An 18460-nucleotide genomic window follows, 5' to 3' on the forward strand; every position below is an offset into this window, starting at 1 on the left:
CTGTATAGCACCCGCTAATACACTGCCTGTGCTTTCAAGCCCAGCTGTACAGATCTCACAGACTGCATACTACTGCTCATTCCTTTCTGATTTCTAGATCAGTGCTGTCTAATAGAAATATAATGTGAGCCACGTAGGTACGTTAAATGTTCTATAGCCACACTTACAAAAGCAAAAAGAATTAGGTGAAATTGATTTTAATATATTTTATTTAACTCAGTGTGTGTAAAATATTATCATTGCAACATGAATTCAAGATAAAAATTTATTGAGCTATTTTACATTCTCTTTTTGTTCTAAATTGTCAAAATCCAGTATGCATTTTACACTTAGAGCACACCTCAACTCAGACTAGCCACATTCACATGCTTAATCCACATGTGCCTAGTGGCTTCCAAACAGTAGAGCTCAGCTCTAGCCCTTTGAAGAGGCTACCTTTTATATGTAGGTCACCTTGCTTCCTCTAATTTTCTAATTAGAAATTAGAATTTCTAATTCCATGTGGAGCTTTAAAGCTCTAAGAATGCATGAACTCTTTCCATTTGTTCAGAATTAAAACTTGAATCCCATCACCTTTACCCCTCTCACAAACTCTTCCACATGCTCTTCCCATTGGCTATCTCAGATCAATGTACAGACCAATTCCTAGTATCAGACAGAACAGAATCCAGTCCTGAGAAGACAGCATGTCGTTATTATGGGGGAGGAGGTCAAGGAGCCAGGTGACCTAGGAGTTAGGAATCTGGTTGAGGATCTCAGTCTGCTAGTGAGCTTCTCTGATTTTTAGATATAAGACATTTTCTGTGCCTTCTGGAAATCCAGCTAGATTTTTGAGGTTTCTTCCAACTCAGAGAACCTAACTTTTTAAATAAAAATTGACTTAAAATTATTCTTCAGAGGTGTATTATTTTGACATTTGGCCCAGAATCCTATCTATTTATTCATGTGTTGTACATACATTTGTAGTTGCCCAGTAGTATCTCTTTTTACCACCTAAGGTGTGTTTGTTTTGAGAATTACTATATCTTGGCTTCGTTTGGCTACTGGGGATTTTGGAGTCCCGTTATAAATGTACTAAAGCTATCAGATATCTTTGTAAGTTCAAATAAACATCAGGTAAAAAAAGAAAAAAATCCCACTTATATTCCCCAATTCATAAACCCTCTAAAATTAAGTAATAAAACCAGCACTTTTAATTATATACCCAACCCCAAATCATGATTTATTCTGACCTATTTAATTCTTTGCAGGGTTTTTTTTTTCTTAGAGCAGATAGGTGTGGTCTATATTATGAAGATTCCCACATAAATAAATGATTGAAATCACATGAAAGCTATCAGTTGCAAATTCTGCTTCTCTTAGTTTAAAAAGTAGCTAAAAATGGAAGAGGAGGGAAAAACAGGAGATAAGCACATTAACATTCCCTACTGGTGCTAGATCTTTAAAGCAGTTAAGTCATAGAGGGAAGAAGGAATCATTTTGGAATGCAGTGCTCTGTCCTACGCAGCAGTGGAACAGTATTCAGCAGCTGGACAGGTGGAGGAACCACTGGTCCAGGAGTTAGGCTTTGTAAGCTGAGCGTAGAGGGTTTGCTCAATTTGGCTTTCTTTGTGATAAAACTCCTTTTACGATTCTCTTTCCTCTGAGTAAAAACTGAAAATAACTATTTTGAAATTAGAGAAGCCAGCATAATATAAAATCATCTGTGTGCTCAGTCCCTTACTTAAAACTTACCTGTGGGCCTCTGTGTAGTGAAGGTTCTCATGTGCTCATGACCCCAATTCTGCTGAACAGACCCACTAGTACTGTGGGGGTCACTGGAGCTCCCAGCTTGCCAAAAATGTTTCCACCACAGAGAGAATTCCTACGTCCTCAGGGCCTGTCAGGAAAGAGCTGCTGTGCCTACCTTCTTAGCTCATCTGAACATATTCCACTTGATACATGGCAGCAAAAGTATCATTGCCTAAGTTTTTCAAAAGCCAAAGCTTGACTAGAATTTTTGATCAGTTATAGTAGTGCTTTTTTGCTTCTAGTTTTGTCTTTCAAAATAGTTTATTTTAAAACCATAGCTAAAAAAATAAATAAATAAATAAAACCATAGCTAATTAATCGGCCAGTATTTGTTGCATGTCTCACTCTTTCCCAAGCACTTACACATCACATCTCTTCTGGTAAAGCTCATAATCTTACTGAGAAAGGAAAAATAATCATAGTACAAAGCAAATCATAGTTAAATGCTTTAACCATTGTTAAATGCTATGATTCTCTTTGTACTATATTTATTTTTCAATCTCAGTAAGATTGCAAGCTTTACCAAAGAAGATACCTAAGGGCTCAGCAAAATGCTAAATGAGTGGTGAAGACACAGTGCTGTGGAAGTTTACACAAAGATGATCACAGAAGGGGCAAGAGTGGTCACGGAAAGCTTTGTGGTGAGGACAGAGAGGTAAGGAAACTGGCCACCCACCTAGTCAGCTTCCTATACTCCCACTCAAAGCCCTGCTCCACATCTTGGCCTGGCCAGCTCCACCTTTGAGGTGGTCATGACAGTCTCCATAACCAAGGGAGAGGTCACCCAGCTTGCTGCTTTGTTTCTGCTGCCACCCCAAGGTGGAGAGGAGGAGGAAAGTGTTCTAGGTGCCTTCCTGTTTGAAGATTGCCTGATCATAGAAGGCAGCCAGAGGTCCCACCCGTCTGTCTACTGCTGATGAATTTCAGCTCTAGGACTCAGGAGAAGAAACTTTGACCAGAAAAGATGTATTCCAAGCATTTCAAGCTGGAATGCAAGGCTTTTCTTCATAGAAGATTGTTGTAGGTCTCTGCACCCCCCTCTCATGAATAAATAGATAAAAAATAAAAATCTTTTAAAAAAAAAAATAAATAAAAGCTTTCCAGGGGGATTATAATGTGTAGCCAAGATTGAGAACCACTGATCTTTTGTCTGGGATTTGTACTTAACAAATTAATACTACCTTTTTTTAATTAATTGGGTTTCACTATTAAGTCATTATCCATGAATTTGTTCGGTTCCTAGCTAGTATAGAATGTCTAGTATATATTTCTTGATTAGGGCACGAATAATTCTAAGAGGTTTTTTTTAGCATTTTACAGACAGTAAGACCAAGAAATTCATTTAAAATGACAAATCAGGGGCATCTGGGTGGCTCAGTGGTTGAGTGTCTGCCTTTGGCTCAGGGAAGCCAAAATAATCCTGGGGTCCTGGGATCGAGTCCCACATCTCCCTACAGGGAGCCTGCTTCTCCCTCTGCCTGTGTCTCTGCCTCTGTGTCTCTCATGAATAAATAAATAAAATCTTAAAAAATAAAATGACAAATCAGAAAAGTGCCCTTACTTTACCACACACATAAGCCTGCACCATCCATATATATAAATATGATCCAAGTCAAGTCTGTGTATGTACAGTGGGTACACATAGGTATAATTATTCTTTGTAAAAGCCTGCAGTTTGTAGCTATCAGAAGCTTTGTTTTTATTTTATTCTCATATTGTACTAAGTGTACTACCATGTTCTTGAGGCTTATCTCCAGGAGGCATATTTATTTCTTTTCTAAGAAAAGTGGAAAAAACATGAGTAGGGAAACACTAGAGGTAAATACTCCTTTACCCCTGTCCCATCATAGGTGCCTAATAAATAGTGGAGTGAATCACTGACAGAAAGAACAACAGCTTCATTTAATATCAAAATACAAAAATTAATTTTTATCTTCTGAGAGATAACTTACTAGAATTAATGGATTGCTACCCTTGGTAACAACCATGGCCTCTAAATAAATTATCAGTCCATAAGGAAAGGAAATTAATGGGATAGATTGTTGGAAATTGGGGCTATATGGGTATAAATAGCAATCACATTAATAGTCTTGCCAACTGAACCTGAAACATAAAATTATCCTTGTTCTGACCAAAGCAGCTAGAAAAAACAATGGTCCAAATTATTTGAGTGATTGTTGTACAAAGAGAGGGAGAGAGGAACCTGAACTTTTAAAAAAAATCAGCTGAGATTAGTGTTAAAGGAATTATTCTAGTCTCTTGGATATTATCGCTTTAATATGTTGGTAATAGGAGGCAATGTCACATAAACAACTATGTAGATTTAGAGCCAGTACAGATCACAGCCTCTTGTCTCAGTTTTTCTACTTTAATGCTCTTGGGGCTTTGGCTTTTATGGTTTTCATTTTTTTTTTTCCTAGAAGAATTAATACTGTTGAAATTAAACATCCTAAATTTGTGAGTTTCCTGTATAAAATGTGTCTAAGCGCCAAATATATATGAAGTGTTCAAGAATACAGAAGGAAAAGGCTATATCCCTTTCAAGCTTGTTTTACAATATCCAAAGCTATAATTATTTTGTAATAAGAATATATGCTCCAAGAACATTTTCAAAAGTATATAATATTAGTAAGAAATTCCCCTTTATTTTTCAAGTTATATAACATAAATTCATTATTTATTACTTAACTTCACACATTTGAGTTTTCAAAAAATCTCTAGTAAATGACCTGTTTCTATAATGTCCAGCTGAATTCTTTGCTTGAATTGGGTTTATACATTTTTTAAAAGTCTTCCACTAATAGAAGATATTTTAGTTTTCTCATGAATGCTTTTCATTTAAATATTATGACATCAAGTAGAATCTAAAAGGAATCTTCAGAATTCCCAATATATTAGCTCAACATAATTATTTATTTTTCTCAAAAGTAAGAAGTAGTGAGCTTTTACTAAAGACTGCTGTACCATTCTTTACAACTAGAATAACAAAAATTATATTTTTATCAGCAATGCATTTTTACAGATGAGTTGAATTTATCAATGAAAGAAAAAAATCTACTCTTTCTTGTTTCCTTTCACAGGCAGCGATACCGTCTTTATCCAAGTTTCACTGCCCCATGGCCCAAGTTAGTATATTTGGTTTAAGACTCATAATTCTTGCTTTGGCTTTAAAAGTTAAACCAAGTGTAACCTTCCCTGCTAAAACTCTTCTTGGGTCTGGCGGCATTGGTACATTGCTTGCAATATCATAGAAGCGAGGGCTTCACTCGTGCTATCTTTTGATCCTAAATGATTTGCTTCAACTTATATACTTTTCATGCTTTTTGTAAAACCTATTTTCTCTTTTGAAAAGAACATTATTATATGGGTGACTTCCACATTTAACCATTTCTCTTTTCCAACTATAGAATTCTAAATATATTTTAATGCTCAACTTAAAAAAAAAAAGCAAGAGCATGCATGCGCAGATGGGAATGCTGGCAGCTATGTGCAGTGTCTAAATCACAAAATACACTTAGCCTGGCAACAGCACAGACTGTAGGCAAATTACTACTACTACTTGACTTTAGAAGAACTATCTTATAATTGTAACTTAATTTATGTGGCCTAAATATTCATCACTGTTAAGCAAAATAAAGTTATACTGTAAATATTTGCTTTTTTATTTTTAAAGTCAACTAACAATTCATCAAATGATTCCATAAGTTTTAAGCTAATAGATTAGTGGGTTATGCTGCCCTTCATACAAATGATTTCAAAATGTATACAATGGAAAACATTAGTTGTAAGCTAAATTAACTTCCTACATAGTCTCCTAAGAAGAAAGGTAGGTGACCAAAATGTTGCTCACTTGAATAATATCAGTACACAAAGCACTCTTCTAAGTTCTATATTGTTATAACTTTTAATCGACAAAATAAAAGCTAGTGGTACTTAAAGGAAAACAAGAACCTCCCAAGTATAATTCTGATCATTTATGTATTTTCATCTCTTTTTTATACTTTGCATAAACTAACAACTTACATAAATGTTGTCTCTCAAAATGTAATTACTTTATGCCTATGTTACGCCCGTGTCATCATAAATGTTTATAGGATAAGTTCTAATAAGAAGCTTTTTTATGCCAGTTCATCAACTCACTCTTAAATCAGGTTCACTAGATTCTAGTGTAATTTCTGTTTTTATCAGGGCTGCCTCAGTCATCTTAAATAGCTCTATCACAATTAAAATTTTTGGATTAGAGTATGATTAACCTGATTTTGCTCACTCACCAAGGAGAGCCAGCCCATACCTAGACAAAGTGAGGAGACCCTTCCTCCAGACATGAGATTCTCTCCCTGGCACCCTTTGAGAAAACTGCTCAGGAGAGCAGTTAAGATCAAAAACTCATCCCAAGGACTATCCAGTAAAGACAAGGAAATTCTATACTAATAAAGTCAGAGAAAGAAAGTGAGCCCATAACAAAAAACCTAATAAAATTACCATTCCAAAAGTTTTTAGTAGTTTGCTGTTTCTCCCAGATTCTGAGAATCATATTGAAATAAAAAATTCCAGTAAAAAATTAACAGTGGGAATGTTATTTTGTTCAAGAAGCAAAATAACAGAATATCTTAGGCAGTTTTGTTTGTTTTTTCTGAAAATTCTGCTAGGAAATTCTGCATGCTTTTAGAGCAATTTGCTTTAGTAAAGGAAATCCTATTATGTACTGGTTTATTGAACTGCTTTTGATAATTCTGTACATTTCTTTTAATAAATATAAGCAGTTTCCAGCTAAGCCTTTACAGGATTAAGAGATGAAATAGAATACCTGTCAACTTTTTAAAAAATGTAACACCCTACAGGATCTGCTTCAGTATCATCTATAAGTTTAACCAAGGGCACTGATGAAGTACCTGTCCCCCCTCCTGTTCCTCCACGAAGAAGGCCGGAATCTGCCCCCGCCGAATCTTCGCCGTCTAAGGTAAGTAGAGTCCTGTCACCTGGACACTGGAGTCATTATGGTTACAGTAGAATCATGTTCCCACCAGGTTAGGCTGAAACTTCAGGGTAGCTAAGCTTAATAGAGTGTAGACGAGAACTAAATACAATTTACCCTGGAGTTATGTTTATTTATTTTCTTCTGAACATAGTTTTTTGGTATGTTTTAAGAACCCTTATAAATCTAAATTATGGGTACTGTCAAGGAAAAAAACAAGCTTAATCTATAAAGAGTAATGTAGTCTCAAGCAGAGACTATGCAGAGAAAGAGAAAGAAGCAAAGAGGTGTGAAGCTTTATATGAAAGCACATTTAAAGTGAATCTTAAACATTACCTATCTGAGCCCTTAACAGATCTGACATGCTTTTAAATGGGATTTGCCTGATGATTCTGCGTTGGAAGAGACTTTAACAGCTTATAATAGCCTTTTTTTTCCCAGTTGTTTAAGCTTCTTTCTTTGCCAACTCTTAACTTGATTCAGGGGTTCTCAAGTGTCCAGAGAACAGAGCACCTGAACAAGTCAAGACACTCTTTGCAGAACATCAAAAAATGTTAATGTAGTAAGTTTTAAATTATAAGATTAACTTATGTTAAATTGTAAATGATTTTATATTAGACTGATAGGTAAGCAGTAGCAAGCGACAAAATGTTGAGAAAAATAAAAACTTAGAAAAAAAAAATCTTAACAAATTGGTATTAAACCTTCATTTAAAACATATGGCAAAACCCCCTGAACCATACCCAGGGCTCTACCAGTTGTGTTTTTGAAAACCCCAACTTAATTCATAATATGTTTGTGGTACTACATCAATTACTAATAAGTTTGTGTTTTATTCTTTTTCTCATTTGTGTCAGATTATGTCTAAGCATTTGGACAGCCCCCCAGCAATTCCTCCTAGGCAGCCCACATCTAAAGCCTATTCACCGCGATATTCAATATCAGACCGGACCTCTATATCAGACCCTCCTGAGAGCCCTCCCTTATTACCACCACGAGAACCTGTGAGGACACCTGATGTTTTCTCCAGCTCACCACTACATCTCCAGCCTCCCCCTCTGGGCAAAAAAAGTGATCATGGCAATGCCTTCTTCCCAAACAGCCCTTCCCCTTTTACACCACCTCCTCCTCAAACACCTTCTCCCCATGGCACGAGAAGGCATCTGCCATCACCACCATTGACACAAGAAGCGGACCTTCCTTCAGTCACTGGGCCGCCTGTTCCTCCACGACAAAGCACTTCCCAACATATCCCTAAACTCCCTCCGAAAACTTATAAAAGGGAGCACACACACCCATCTGTGCACAGAGATGGACCACCCCTGTTGGAGAATGCCCATTCTTCCTGAGTTTCTCTGTTCTGGGATGGACGTTTCCTAGCCCCAGCTCCATGGCTGGCAATAGAGGGCACTGAATGTGCCAGCACTGAGGAGTTAAAATGACAACTCCAAACACTAACGCCTCTCCTTCGGGATGCAGTATGAGACAATGAACTTGAACCTAGACGTAATTAGAACATGAAAATGGTATTCGTTCAGAATATGGAAAGACTGATCTAGAGGAATTGGACAACTGATTTCACCTGAAAATCAAGTGAAGGGACTGTTTCTAGCCGATAGGCAGGAGTCCTCTTTTTGTGAAGTGATCTTTATCATTAAAGGGATGGAAAACACAGTCTAGTGTCCAGCAGGCCCACATGATGACAGTTTTTGTAATTCAAAATATGCACTTTTTAAAAAGAAATCTTAAACAGGGATCTTCATATCTCCTTTGTTTTCCTTTGCTTTTACTCATCCTACTTTAGAATATTTTCTTAAAAATCATTCAAAGGACTGTGAGGAGTGGCTGTGCTGCCTGACCTTGTTGGCGTCAAGGCCCAGCACTGTGCCACAGTCCTGTTTACAGATTATTACAGTGAAGTGAATGGGTACCAAGGCTTCACCAAAGAGGTACTTTATCTTTCTTTCTTCCTTCCTTCCTTCTTTTCTTTTCTTTTCTTTTTCTTTCTTTCCTTCCTTTCTTTCCTTTCTTTTCTTTTCTTTTTCTTTCTTTCCTTTCTTTCTTTCTTTCCTTTTTTCTTTCTTTCCTTTTCTTTTTCTTCTCTTTCTTTCTTTCTTTCTTTCTCTCTTTCTCTCTCTCTCTTTTTTTAGGAGTAATTATACTAATTTTAAGAGCATTCCCCCACCCTCCCTACACAAACAAAACATGGTGGTGTTGCCTTCAAACCAGATAAGTTTTGTGTCATTAACATGACAGAAGAACTTTTTTAAAAATGTAACTGTCATGTATACGATTTACATTTAGGAGACTGTTAATCTATGCTAGATTGTTATTTTCCCCCCTTCTCCCACAAAAGTTTACTGGTAATCCATGTCATGGCTCATAGCTGTCCCTCTAACCATACTCTGGAAATGTAGTCACCCAGTGTGAAAAGAACCACTTGCTGGGCATCACTGACACCATTCATGTTTTACTGATAGTTGAGTAATCAGCATATCTAGAATTACCTTGCATTGCTGAAATCATGTGTATATAGTGAATGTTATATAATAAACCTGGCAGGTCTGTTTTAATTTAATGAATAAAGATACAAATACTTTGTTTGACTGGCATATATTAAATTATTATATGGAGAAAATGGTTGATTCTTATTTCTTTCAGTTGAAACACACACACACACACACACACATCACATGCAAACACTAAGCATAAAAGCACGTATTGCGGTACGCCATGGTTTCTAGTTCTGGATGTATGTATTTCATCTTAAAGAATGATCTAAAGTTACAGTTGGGCATGTAGGAAAAAATTTGGTTAGAATAGAATGGGTATCTTTTAAGCAGAACTTTGTTTTTTAATTTCCTAGGCAACATGTATACAGATTGTTATATTAAACATTCTACCTTGCTTGAGGTCTTTGCTCTATTCATAATAGAACATCTACCTACATCATTAGTATCATAATATGGATTATTCATTAAGCATATGTACTGACTGATCTGAGTCTAACCAATACTGTGACTGAAATGCATGCAATTTGTCGAAGAGAAAACGTTTTAATCTCTACTACAATGTCTGTGAATTGTGCAGTGTTCCATCAGTAGAGAGTCATCAGTGTCTGCATGTGTCTTCAGAATAATGAAGCAGCATCTCAGCAATTCTGTTAACCATGCCATTAGAGACATTTTTAGAAGTGCTGCATCATGGTGGAAACCTAGTACTTTAATAATTTCCTGTGATCTTTATTAGAGCATTAAATGTACTTCACCAGTATTACAGTATATAGTCCTTTAAGACTAGAATGTTGATTGCATCATCATTAAACAATCCATCCTATCATATCCTTTCTTATTTGTTAGAGTTGAATCTTTTTTGTTTAATATTTGTACCATTCCTATTATGGTAGCCATTTTTCTATCTGTAAAATGTCTCCTTTTAAAAGTCTCCTCCAAAGTAATTTCAAATCTACTTGTGTACACAAAGTGTTCATAAGACCATTCATTCAACAAGTGTTTATCTACGCCTACTTACTAGAGCTGCTACAATTAATCCTAGTGCACATTCCAGAATCCCTCATGACTTTTTATTAGACCAGCATCATTTTCCCTACGATTTCCCTTTCTATGTCTTATTGATCACTTCTCTTGGATTATCCCACCTCATTTCAAATGTGAGCCTGAGAAGTCACATGGGAGCCCATTCACAATCTCCCTGGCCAGTGCGTCAGCCTTCAGCCAGGCTTTTCAACTCTCCTGATATGTATAGAGGAAAAGCTCAGATTTGGTTTCTAGTCATAATTCTCCCGAAGGGAACCATTCTTCTACCCCCAGTGGTTCTAGGAGACCACTTCACTGTGCATCAGCATTGTGGATAGAGGATATTTTTATTCTAAAGTTGACATTTGGGTAAAAATATTTTCTGCAGTGGTAACGGATTAGAAACCTTTCCATTGGAGGCCCTTAAAGAGAGGTGAGAAAACTATCCTTGCCTTCTTCATATGTGAAACATTAACTAGCCGACGAATTTATTCTTTGTAGTAACTAAAATATACTTATTCAGGGACAAGAAGTGGCTAAGAAGAGAAATGCATCACCACTCAATTCTGCTTTTGAATCCAGGACATTACAAGATAGGGCAGCATGACTATTTCTAAACCACAATCCAAAACACAGGACATTTCTTTTAGAAATGGAGATGTTCTTAGAAGTTTCATTATCTTTGGAGCACAAAAATATTTCAAGGTTGAATTAAGTGGGCTGATTATAACAACAGAAAGGGAGAATTTTCACATCTAGGCACTTTTTAAAACAGGAACAGATAAGTAATATGTTTCTAAGTTTATTGAAAGACAGATAATTGACTGTTCCCAGCCCTCCTAATGTATTTCAAAAGTACAAATTATCAGGAAATACACAAACATTAAAATTTTGCTTAATTAAAGGCTGTTGGGTTTCACATTACATGTTTAGTAGGTTACTATGCTCTAACAGCTCAAGAATGTTTTAATGGATCTGAATTTAGGAAAAAGCATGCCACACTAATACTACAATCAACACAACAGTCTAGTGAACAAGTATTGTTTCACTTGAGGGTATATTATGGTTTTGAATTCTTCCTTAATGGTTTTTTTTTTCATAAATTAAAAGTTACACAAACTAAAACTTAGTTGGTATCTATGACCATGATCTTAAATCTTAAGTTTAGCTTACTTTAGTCATGTATTTCATCCTTTTAATGATAGCTTAAATTCAGTTTTAAGTGGCTCAGCAAAACAAATCATGGAAATGGAGGAGGGAGAGGTTCCCAATTTGTTAGTGTTGTATATATTGAGGAAAACCTTTTGTTTCCTCCAGATTTAGAAAGAAACTTAACCATTTATTTCTTGGTATTCTGCTGCTATTGTTAGATTCACTTATTCTTTTAACTTCCACTGTATGACCGTTGTACAAGTGTAGGTCCTGTTGCACATTCATCTTTACCAGTAAAAGCAACAAAGTGAATATCTGTTTGGCTGAAAGAATTATGCAGTAGAATTATTTATAAGGGAAAGTTATGACTTAAGTTTATTTATTCAATATTTTTCTTTTGAAACATCTCATTACTAAAAATCATTTCATGATCCCTAATACATGAGCCAATGAAATATTTTGAGCTCTAGTTAAGAAGCATGAAGTCTATATGTTAAATCTAAACAAAAGCACTTGTAACTTATTTTGTAAATTTCATGCCTTATTTTCCATTTTTGACACCGTAAAGTGCATTTTCTGTCAACTGTGAGCAAATTTCCCTTTTGCCTTTAATGAAAATAGTGCATTAAGTAGCCAACTGCTGCAAAATTATAAATCAACTTAGCTGAAGGTGGATCACATTAGACTATCATTCAAAGAAACAAAATGCATAAAATGGAAGTCACGTGGTATTGCTTTAGGGAGAGTGCACCTGTGCCAGATGCATGCCATTTTCAGTAGCTGCCAAATGTGCCTTTAATTAAGAACATCTCTAATTTTTTTCTTCAGATCAAGTCAGCATTTGGGGGCGGGATCAGGGCAGGGGACCTTGGGGTGCAAATATCTGGTGAAACTCACCAGAGAAGAAGCCTTTGTCAAAGTGACATGTATAACTTTAGTAGAAACGTGTTTGTGTATATGTGTGTGTGTGTTTGTGTGTGAGTGTATGTATTTGCCTTTGTTTAGTAGCACGGTATTTGCTAAAATAATCGTCCAAAAAATTGCTCTGTCAGTCTTACTCTGATGTAAAAAAAAAAAAAAGTGCAGTCTATACATCTAATATGGACTTTGTACCTAACCACGTTCGTAGGTAATCTTTGTACTCTGTGTGCAGCAGTATTCGGTTTGCATTTAAAGTGAAAATAATGGCTGTTATTTTTCTGGCATTACTAGGATAAACCGAAAAATAATAAAGAAAAATGCCTTACATAGTCCACAAGTGTATTCTTTTTGTATGTATTTATTTTAGAAAGCACTCCTTTCAGCATCAGTCACCATTATTTTAGCTTGTCCTCTCCATAGATAAAATAGTTTGTTCTTTATCATAGTCTTGCTTTGGACGTACTTTTTCCTGTATCATCATACAGAGAAAATTCAGGATTTCCTCCTGTATCAAGCCCCTCTGACTATAGTGAGTGGGAGACCCTTGGGATGAAAATCAGTACCTTAGTGACCTTGGATGTCACCTGGATGAAGTTTCAAAGGGCTGAGGGAGGCACTTGTATTCCATAAAAGTTTTCAGATATCACAGTTCCTGGACAGACAAGTCTTACCAAGACCTGTTGGAATGTGGCAGCCTGACGTTTAGCAATTCTTTCTAGGCTTAACATAAAAAGATAACAGTTTATGGTTATACTCTGTAAAGAATTTTTTAAGTGTAAGGTCATTCATGATGAACTACAGAATGTAAAAATGTGTGAAGCCCAATGCCTTTTACAGAATAGAGTGCTTAATAAAGGTAACTAAAGTTATAAGGGATATGTTTTCAAAGTTTGCCTGCTTGTAGGTATCTTTTTTTAAGAGATTGCTATTTCATTCTGAAGTTCCCATAACTTCTTGATTCTTTACTATCCAGCTTCCTTTGCTGTTACTATCATTTCAATTGCTTTTAAATGACCGCATTATAAGCATTTCATAGGGCCCATCTGACTATTCAACAAATACTTACTGTTCCAGGTATACTTCTGATGTTAGGAATATAGCAATGAACAAAACAAAAATCTGTACCAACAAAAAAAGACAAGGTGACTAGGAATGTAGGGGATGGGGTAGAGTATATTAAATGAGATGATCAGAGTCAGCTCAGAGAGAAGATTGCATGTGAGAAAAGACTTGAAAGAGATGAAGGAAGGAGACATGCAAGTGTCTGAGGAAGAGAATATGCCCAGTCACAGGGAAAGGCCAGTTCAGAAGCCCAGCAGCAGGAGCACACGTGGAACATCTGAAGAATAGCGAGGCTACTTGTGCCTAGAGAGGAATGAATGTAGGCAGAATAGAAGATGCCATCAGAGGTTTAACAGGGGCCAGATCACTTTTAATGACTTTGGCTTCTCTTAGAAAAGGAGCTCATACAGCGTTTGAGCAGAGGTTCACTCTGGCTGACCATGTTGAGAGTCACTTTCAAAAAGATCATATTTTAAAACTAGCAGACTGGATATGATCACCAAAGAAGGTAAGTACAAAATGGAAAAAGAAGAGATCTAAGTAAAGGAGAGCCCCCAGGCCACTCTGATAAGAGAGGGAGGAGAAAGCAGAACCAGCAAATTGACTAAGAAGGAATTGCCAATAAAGAAAGATGTAACCCAAGAGTATGTTGTGCCCTTGAAGACTAGTAAATTAGTAGTAGTAGTAGTAGTAGTAGTAGTAGTAGTAGTAGTAGTAGTATTTCAGAAGGAAGAGGTGACAAGCATGTCGAATACTATTTGATAGAGTGGACTATTCATTTAGCAAGTGAAAGTCAGTGATAAACTGGACACAGCCAGTTGAGGGGAGTGGTACAGGCCAAGTGAGTCTAATAAACAATGGGAGGAGAGAACTGGAGCAAGTTTCCTCACTCAAGTTTTACTAGAAAGGTAAGCAGGGATATAAGGCATAGCTACAACAGTCAAGATATCTTTTGCTTAAAAAATGGAAGAAATAAGAGCATGCTTGTATGCTAAAGTGTTTGCCTCACCTGGAAAATGTGATTATAAGGAGAGGGGATGTGGCCTAGGGATGAATGGAAACAACCCACTTAGAAACACAGATGGTATCCAACAACAGACCTCTACAGTAGAGACCACTGTCTTCAGATAAACAGCTTTATAGACATGAGAAAGAAACACAATACGTTTGTTTTCCTGCTAAGAATTATGAGCATTTAATACAATTACCTCTGAAGGGAATGAGGCAAGAGGGGAGAAAAAAATCTAGTTTATAGATAAGAAAGGAGTTTAGATGACTTACCAAGATCATGCATAAGCTCTTTGAAAACAAGTTTTGGAAAATAAGTTACTTGGGTAGAAAAATCTCGACTATTTTGCAGTTCTGACAACCTCCAAAAATAATATTTTCAGCATTACCTAAATCATATCGTATATTCTTATACATATGTTTAAAATTTAGGTCTAGTATCACACAACAATTTCTACTTTTTTCCCTTAAAATATATAGGTCCTCATCAATTTTCTCAACCTCTTTTGTTTCCTTTTTTGAAAGAGTATATATCATGTTTCCTTTTTTGAAAGAGTATATATCATGTTCCTTTCCCTCACCCTGTCCCCACCACTGTGAGACTCACTGGCCCATATTCCATACATACCAGAATGCTCAGATGCTGAGAGCGCTACAGTCACATCTTCATGCTAAATCAACTTTTAGGCTATGAGAATCCGAAGTGTCCCAAAAGCATTACTGTTTAGGCTTGGGAAGAAAATTATCAATGGTGATATTTCAAGAGAAAGTTTAGTCTGGAAACTAGATTTAATTTTATTATACAACTTAATATAAGACATTCATTTTATTGTTTTCCTAAGTGCATGCAATTATCTGGACTATACAATCAATTTTGTCAATTTATTATAAAGAACACTAATCCTGTGTATATGTATATTTTAACCAAAATATTACTGTATGTGATAGTAAAGGTCACAGATGATAAATTTAAGAATTCAGAAAGATTCATTTGGATTTTGATGAACTATCAACTTTCTGTATCTCAAGATAAGTGTAATCAATTCTTTATTCTGTCCTAAATTTCCATCTATGGATAGAATCTGCATGCCGAAGCTTACATACTAAGATCAATTTATTGGTCTAAGAAGTAATGGCCCTAAAATTTTGGTAGGGCAAAGAATCACCTGAATGCATTTAAAATGCAGGTGCCTGGGCCTCACTCACAAATATTTCAATAAAGTGGGACTGAGCTAGTACCCAGGAACCTGAATTTTTACAAGTGCCCTCATGGTAAAAGTAACATAATAGTAAAGACTTGAAGAAGGTAAGCAAATGAGACATGAGGTTCTATAGAAAGCACTACTTAAATGGTTTTCCCTGGGCAAGCAAGAAACATTCTACTTTCAAACCTCCAACAGGTTTTAACTATTTGTCACATGATCAAACAACCCACTACAGAGAACCCTAGAGTGCTGCTCCACAAATCCCTGGTTCTACAAGGTTCCACTTTGGGAGTCAGAAAAGCAGGGGAATCCTTGCTCAGGCTTGTATACAAACCACAGCAGGCTGCAGAAGGGACCTGCTGCCACTCCCAACCTGCGTGAAAACATCCACCTCATCTCCTGGTGGAATGTTTCTTCCTGCTTATGAACCCAGAGACTTCCAGAAGACAGCTATAGTCTCCTATGTAAACTGTACTTTTCCAGGAGACTGGAGCTCACAGATGTAGGAACTGCAAACCTCCTTCTCACCCTGACTTCATCCTTAATCCAGCATTATATTAAATGTCATTAAGAAATATCATTAAAGATCCTATCTCCACTGTCGATTTACAATACTATGTAGAAAGATTATGAAATGAGCCAGGACAACACAGAAAAAGGAGCAAACTTTTTAAGTAGAGAGATGTTTTCTAACTCTAGATGCTGTGAAAGTGGCAGTGGCGCCTTCTGCCTTTAAGCAAAAAGTGCTTCTGAAGACAATTGTATTTTATTTCCTTTGTGATTGGTATTTTTCTTTTTAAAAAAAAAAAAAAAGAAAGAAAGGCAAGAAGGTAAAATGACAATCCTGAAGCTCTTTGTCAAATTATGAGTAGATTTTATTCCCGGTAGCCTACTCTACACTATTCTAGAAGTGGAAAGGAATTTACAAAGATACGTCATAGTTCCTGTCCTTGAAGGGACTTACATTCTTCTTGGGAAGACAAGATAAAACATATGAAAAGACAGGCATGTTACAACACAGGAGATCACAGAAAGATGAGGGACTTAAACTGGACCTTGAAGACCAGCAGAGAGGAAAGAGGCTAGGAAAAAGGCATAAGGCAAGGTTCAAGGCTCACTAGCAAGCAATAAAAGCCCAGCTTTGCTGATACACGTGGTCCAGCAGGCCTATAAAACGGGAGATGGCAGCCAAAGAGAAGATTTGGAGCCATACTGGCAAGACAGACAGCCCTGAATGTCAAGTCAAGGAGTTCAGAATTTGTAGACAAATAAGAACATTCAAAGAGTATCATACAATCCAGCATTGGGAAATATTAATGTGTTAGAGATGTGTAGGATTGATGGGAACAGACAGTACTTGGGGACAGTTAGAAAGCTACCAGAAAAATCCAGATATCGAGTAATGGAGACCCAGAGAGTAGCAGCACTAATTATTACTAATTTTATATGCTAGTTTCATAAGACACAACAAAATTGAGTTATGCTACAGATGTAACATCAAGATTTTTTCAAAGGATGTTATCCTTTGCGAGGTATGTGATGCTTTTGAAACCTTCCCAGGAATCTATCATTTATATGATCAACACTATGAAGGAGAAAGAAATGTTATTGTTTTTACACTTTACTTAAAAGACTGTGACTTGTACTTCACTTTCCGCATCCAGTCAGTTCTGTGTTGTGCTTTCAGGCACTGCACCCAAACCACCTTTGGCCTACTAGTAGAGAGAAACTGGAACTTCAAAGGAGTTCATTAACTTCAGGAAAATGAAAAGCTTGGCTTACACTTAAATATTGGAAATTCCCAAAACTTGGCAGCGATCTTTTAAGTGCTCCAGACCACCTATTGTTCAAAATGCTAATGGATGAGTTCCTAATTAACCATCAGACAAGTAGAAGAAAACCTACAACACTCAGAAGCTAAACTTCCCCCAAATCTATCATACAGCACATTCCTAGAGGAACACCCTCTAAAGAAAGTTGGTTTGAGTACCAAGATTTTGAATAAGCTGTAACCAAATGCCTCTAATTCATTACAGACAACTGCCTGGGAAGAGAGACCTAATTTTTTTCTATTATTCTTACATTTGGGGCATGTCAAGGATGTGGACCATCTTGGACATATCCATGTGGAAACAAAGCACATTTTAGTACCCCATAGTCAGGCAAGCCTCATTGCAATGATTCCTCTGTCTGAGCTATAAGAACTGTTTTTTGTTTTTGTTTTTTTTTTACAGCTTACTTCTGGAAAACAGAAAAAGAACTGCCAGCCTTAAGTTTTCATTCTGACCTGGTGTTTTGTAGCAACCCATGTGTGTGAGCCATTAAAGCACTGATGTTGCCATCTTCTTTCCAGACTGAAGAAAGTCTTTTTAAAGAGAAGATGTAGCTTAATAAGTGCTTTTCCCCCCAATCTATCTGTTCATGAGTGTTTGTGACATTCAGGATCACTAGTGGATCTTTAAATCCTGAATACTCAATAACACATAGACTCTGAACTGTTCTCATCTACAGCATAATCCCCATGAGGGAAAATATTTCTTTGGCCTCCCAGTTTTGAGAGATATCATTGGTCCCTGTACTGATTTTCATTAACAACAGAACTAAAGAAATACTACTCTCAGGGTTCTCTTCCTGTTTGGAGATCAATGTGTCTATATGCTTTGAACCTTCTATATCATGGTTTAAGCACAAATACTCCACAACTCAGATTGGCAACATGTAAAATATAACCCTGTTAATTGATCCTTTGCCTTTAGGTGTGCCTTGGAGTTTTTGGAAGATATATGGTAAGACAGACCTGGCCCCTAACA

General features: G+C 36.5%; 1 protein-coding gene across 5 annotated transcripts in view; it reads left to right on the plus strand.

The window, feature by feature from the left end:
* Positions 1–10036, plus strand: part of SOS1 (SOS Ras/Rac guanine nucleotide exchange factor 1) — a 174847-nt gene extending 164811 nt beyond the window's left edge. For 3 of the 5 annotated variants that reach the window (XM_041757107.1, XM_041757103.1, XM_041757102.1), the window contains exons 21-23: positions 4872–4916; positions 6633–6751; positions 7624–10036. In XM_041757107.1, coding sequence (XP_041613041.1) covers positions 4872–4916; positions 6633–6751; positions 7624–8115 — 656 coding nt within the window. In that variant the 3' untranslated portion in view covers positions 8116–10036. The remainder of the gene's footprint in view (positions 1–4871; positions 4917–6632; positions 6752–7623) is intronic. The other 2 variants (XM_041757106.1, XM_041757104.1) reach the window with 1 other exon arrangement.
* The last annotated feature ends 8424 nt before the right edge of the window (positions 10037–18460 follow it).

This window comes from Vulpes lagopus, chromosome 5 (assembly GCF_018345385.1).
Source record: "Vulpes lagopus strain Blue_001 chromosome 5, ASM1834538v1, whole genome shotgun sequence".
NCBI lineage: Eukaryota > Metazoa > Chordata > Mammalia > Carnivora > Canidae > Vulpes > Vulpes lagopus.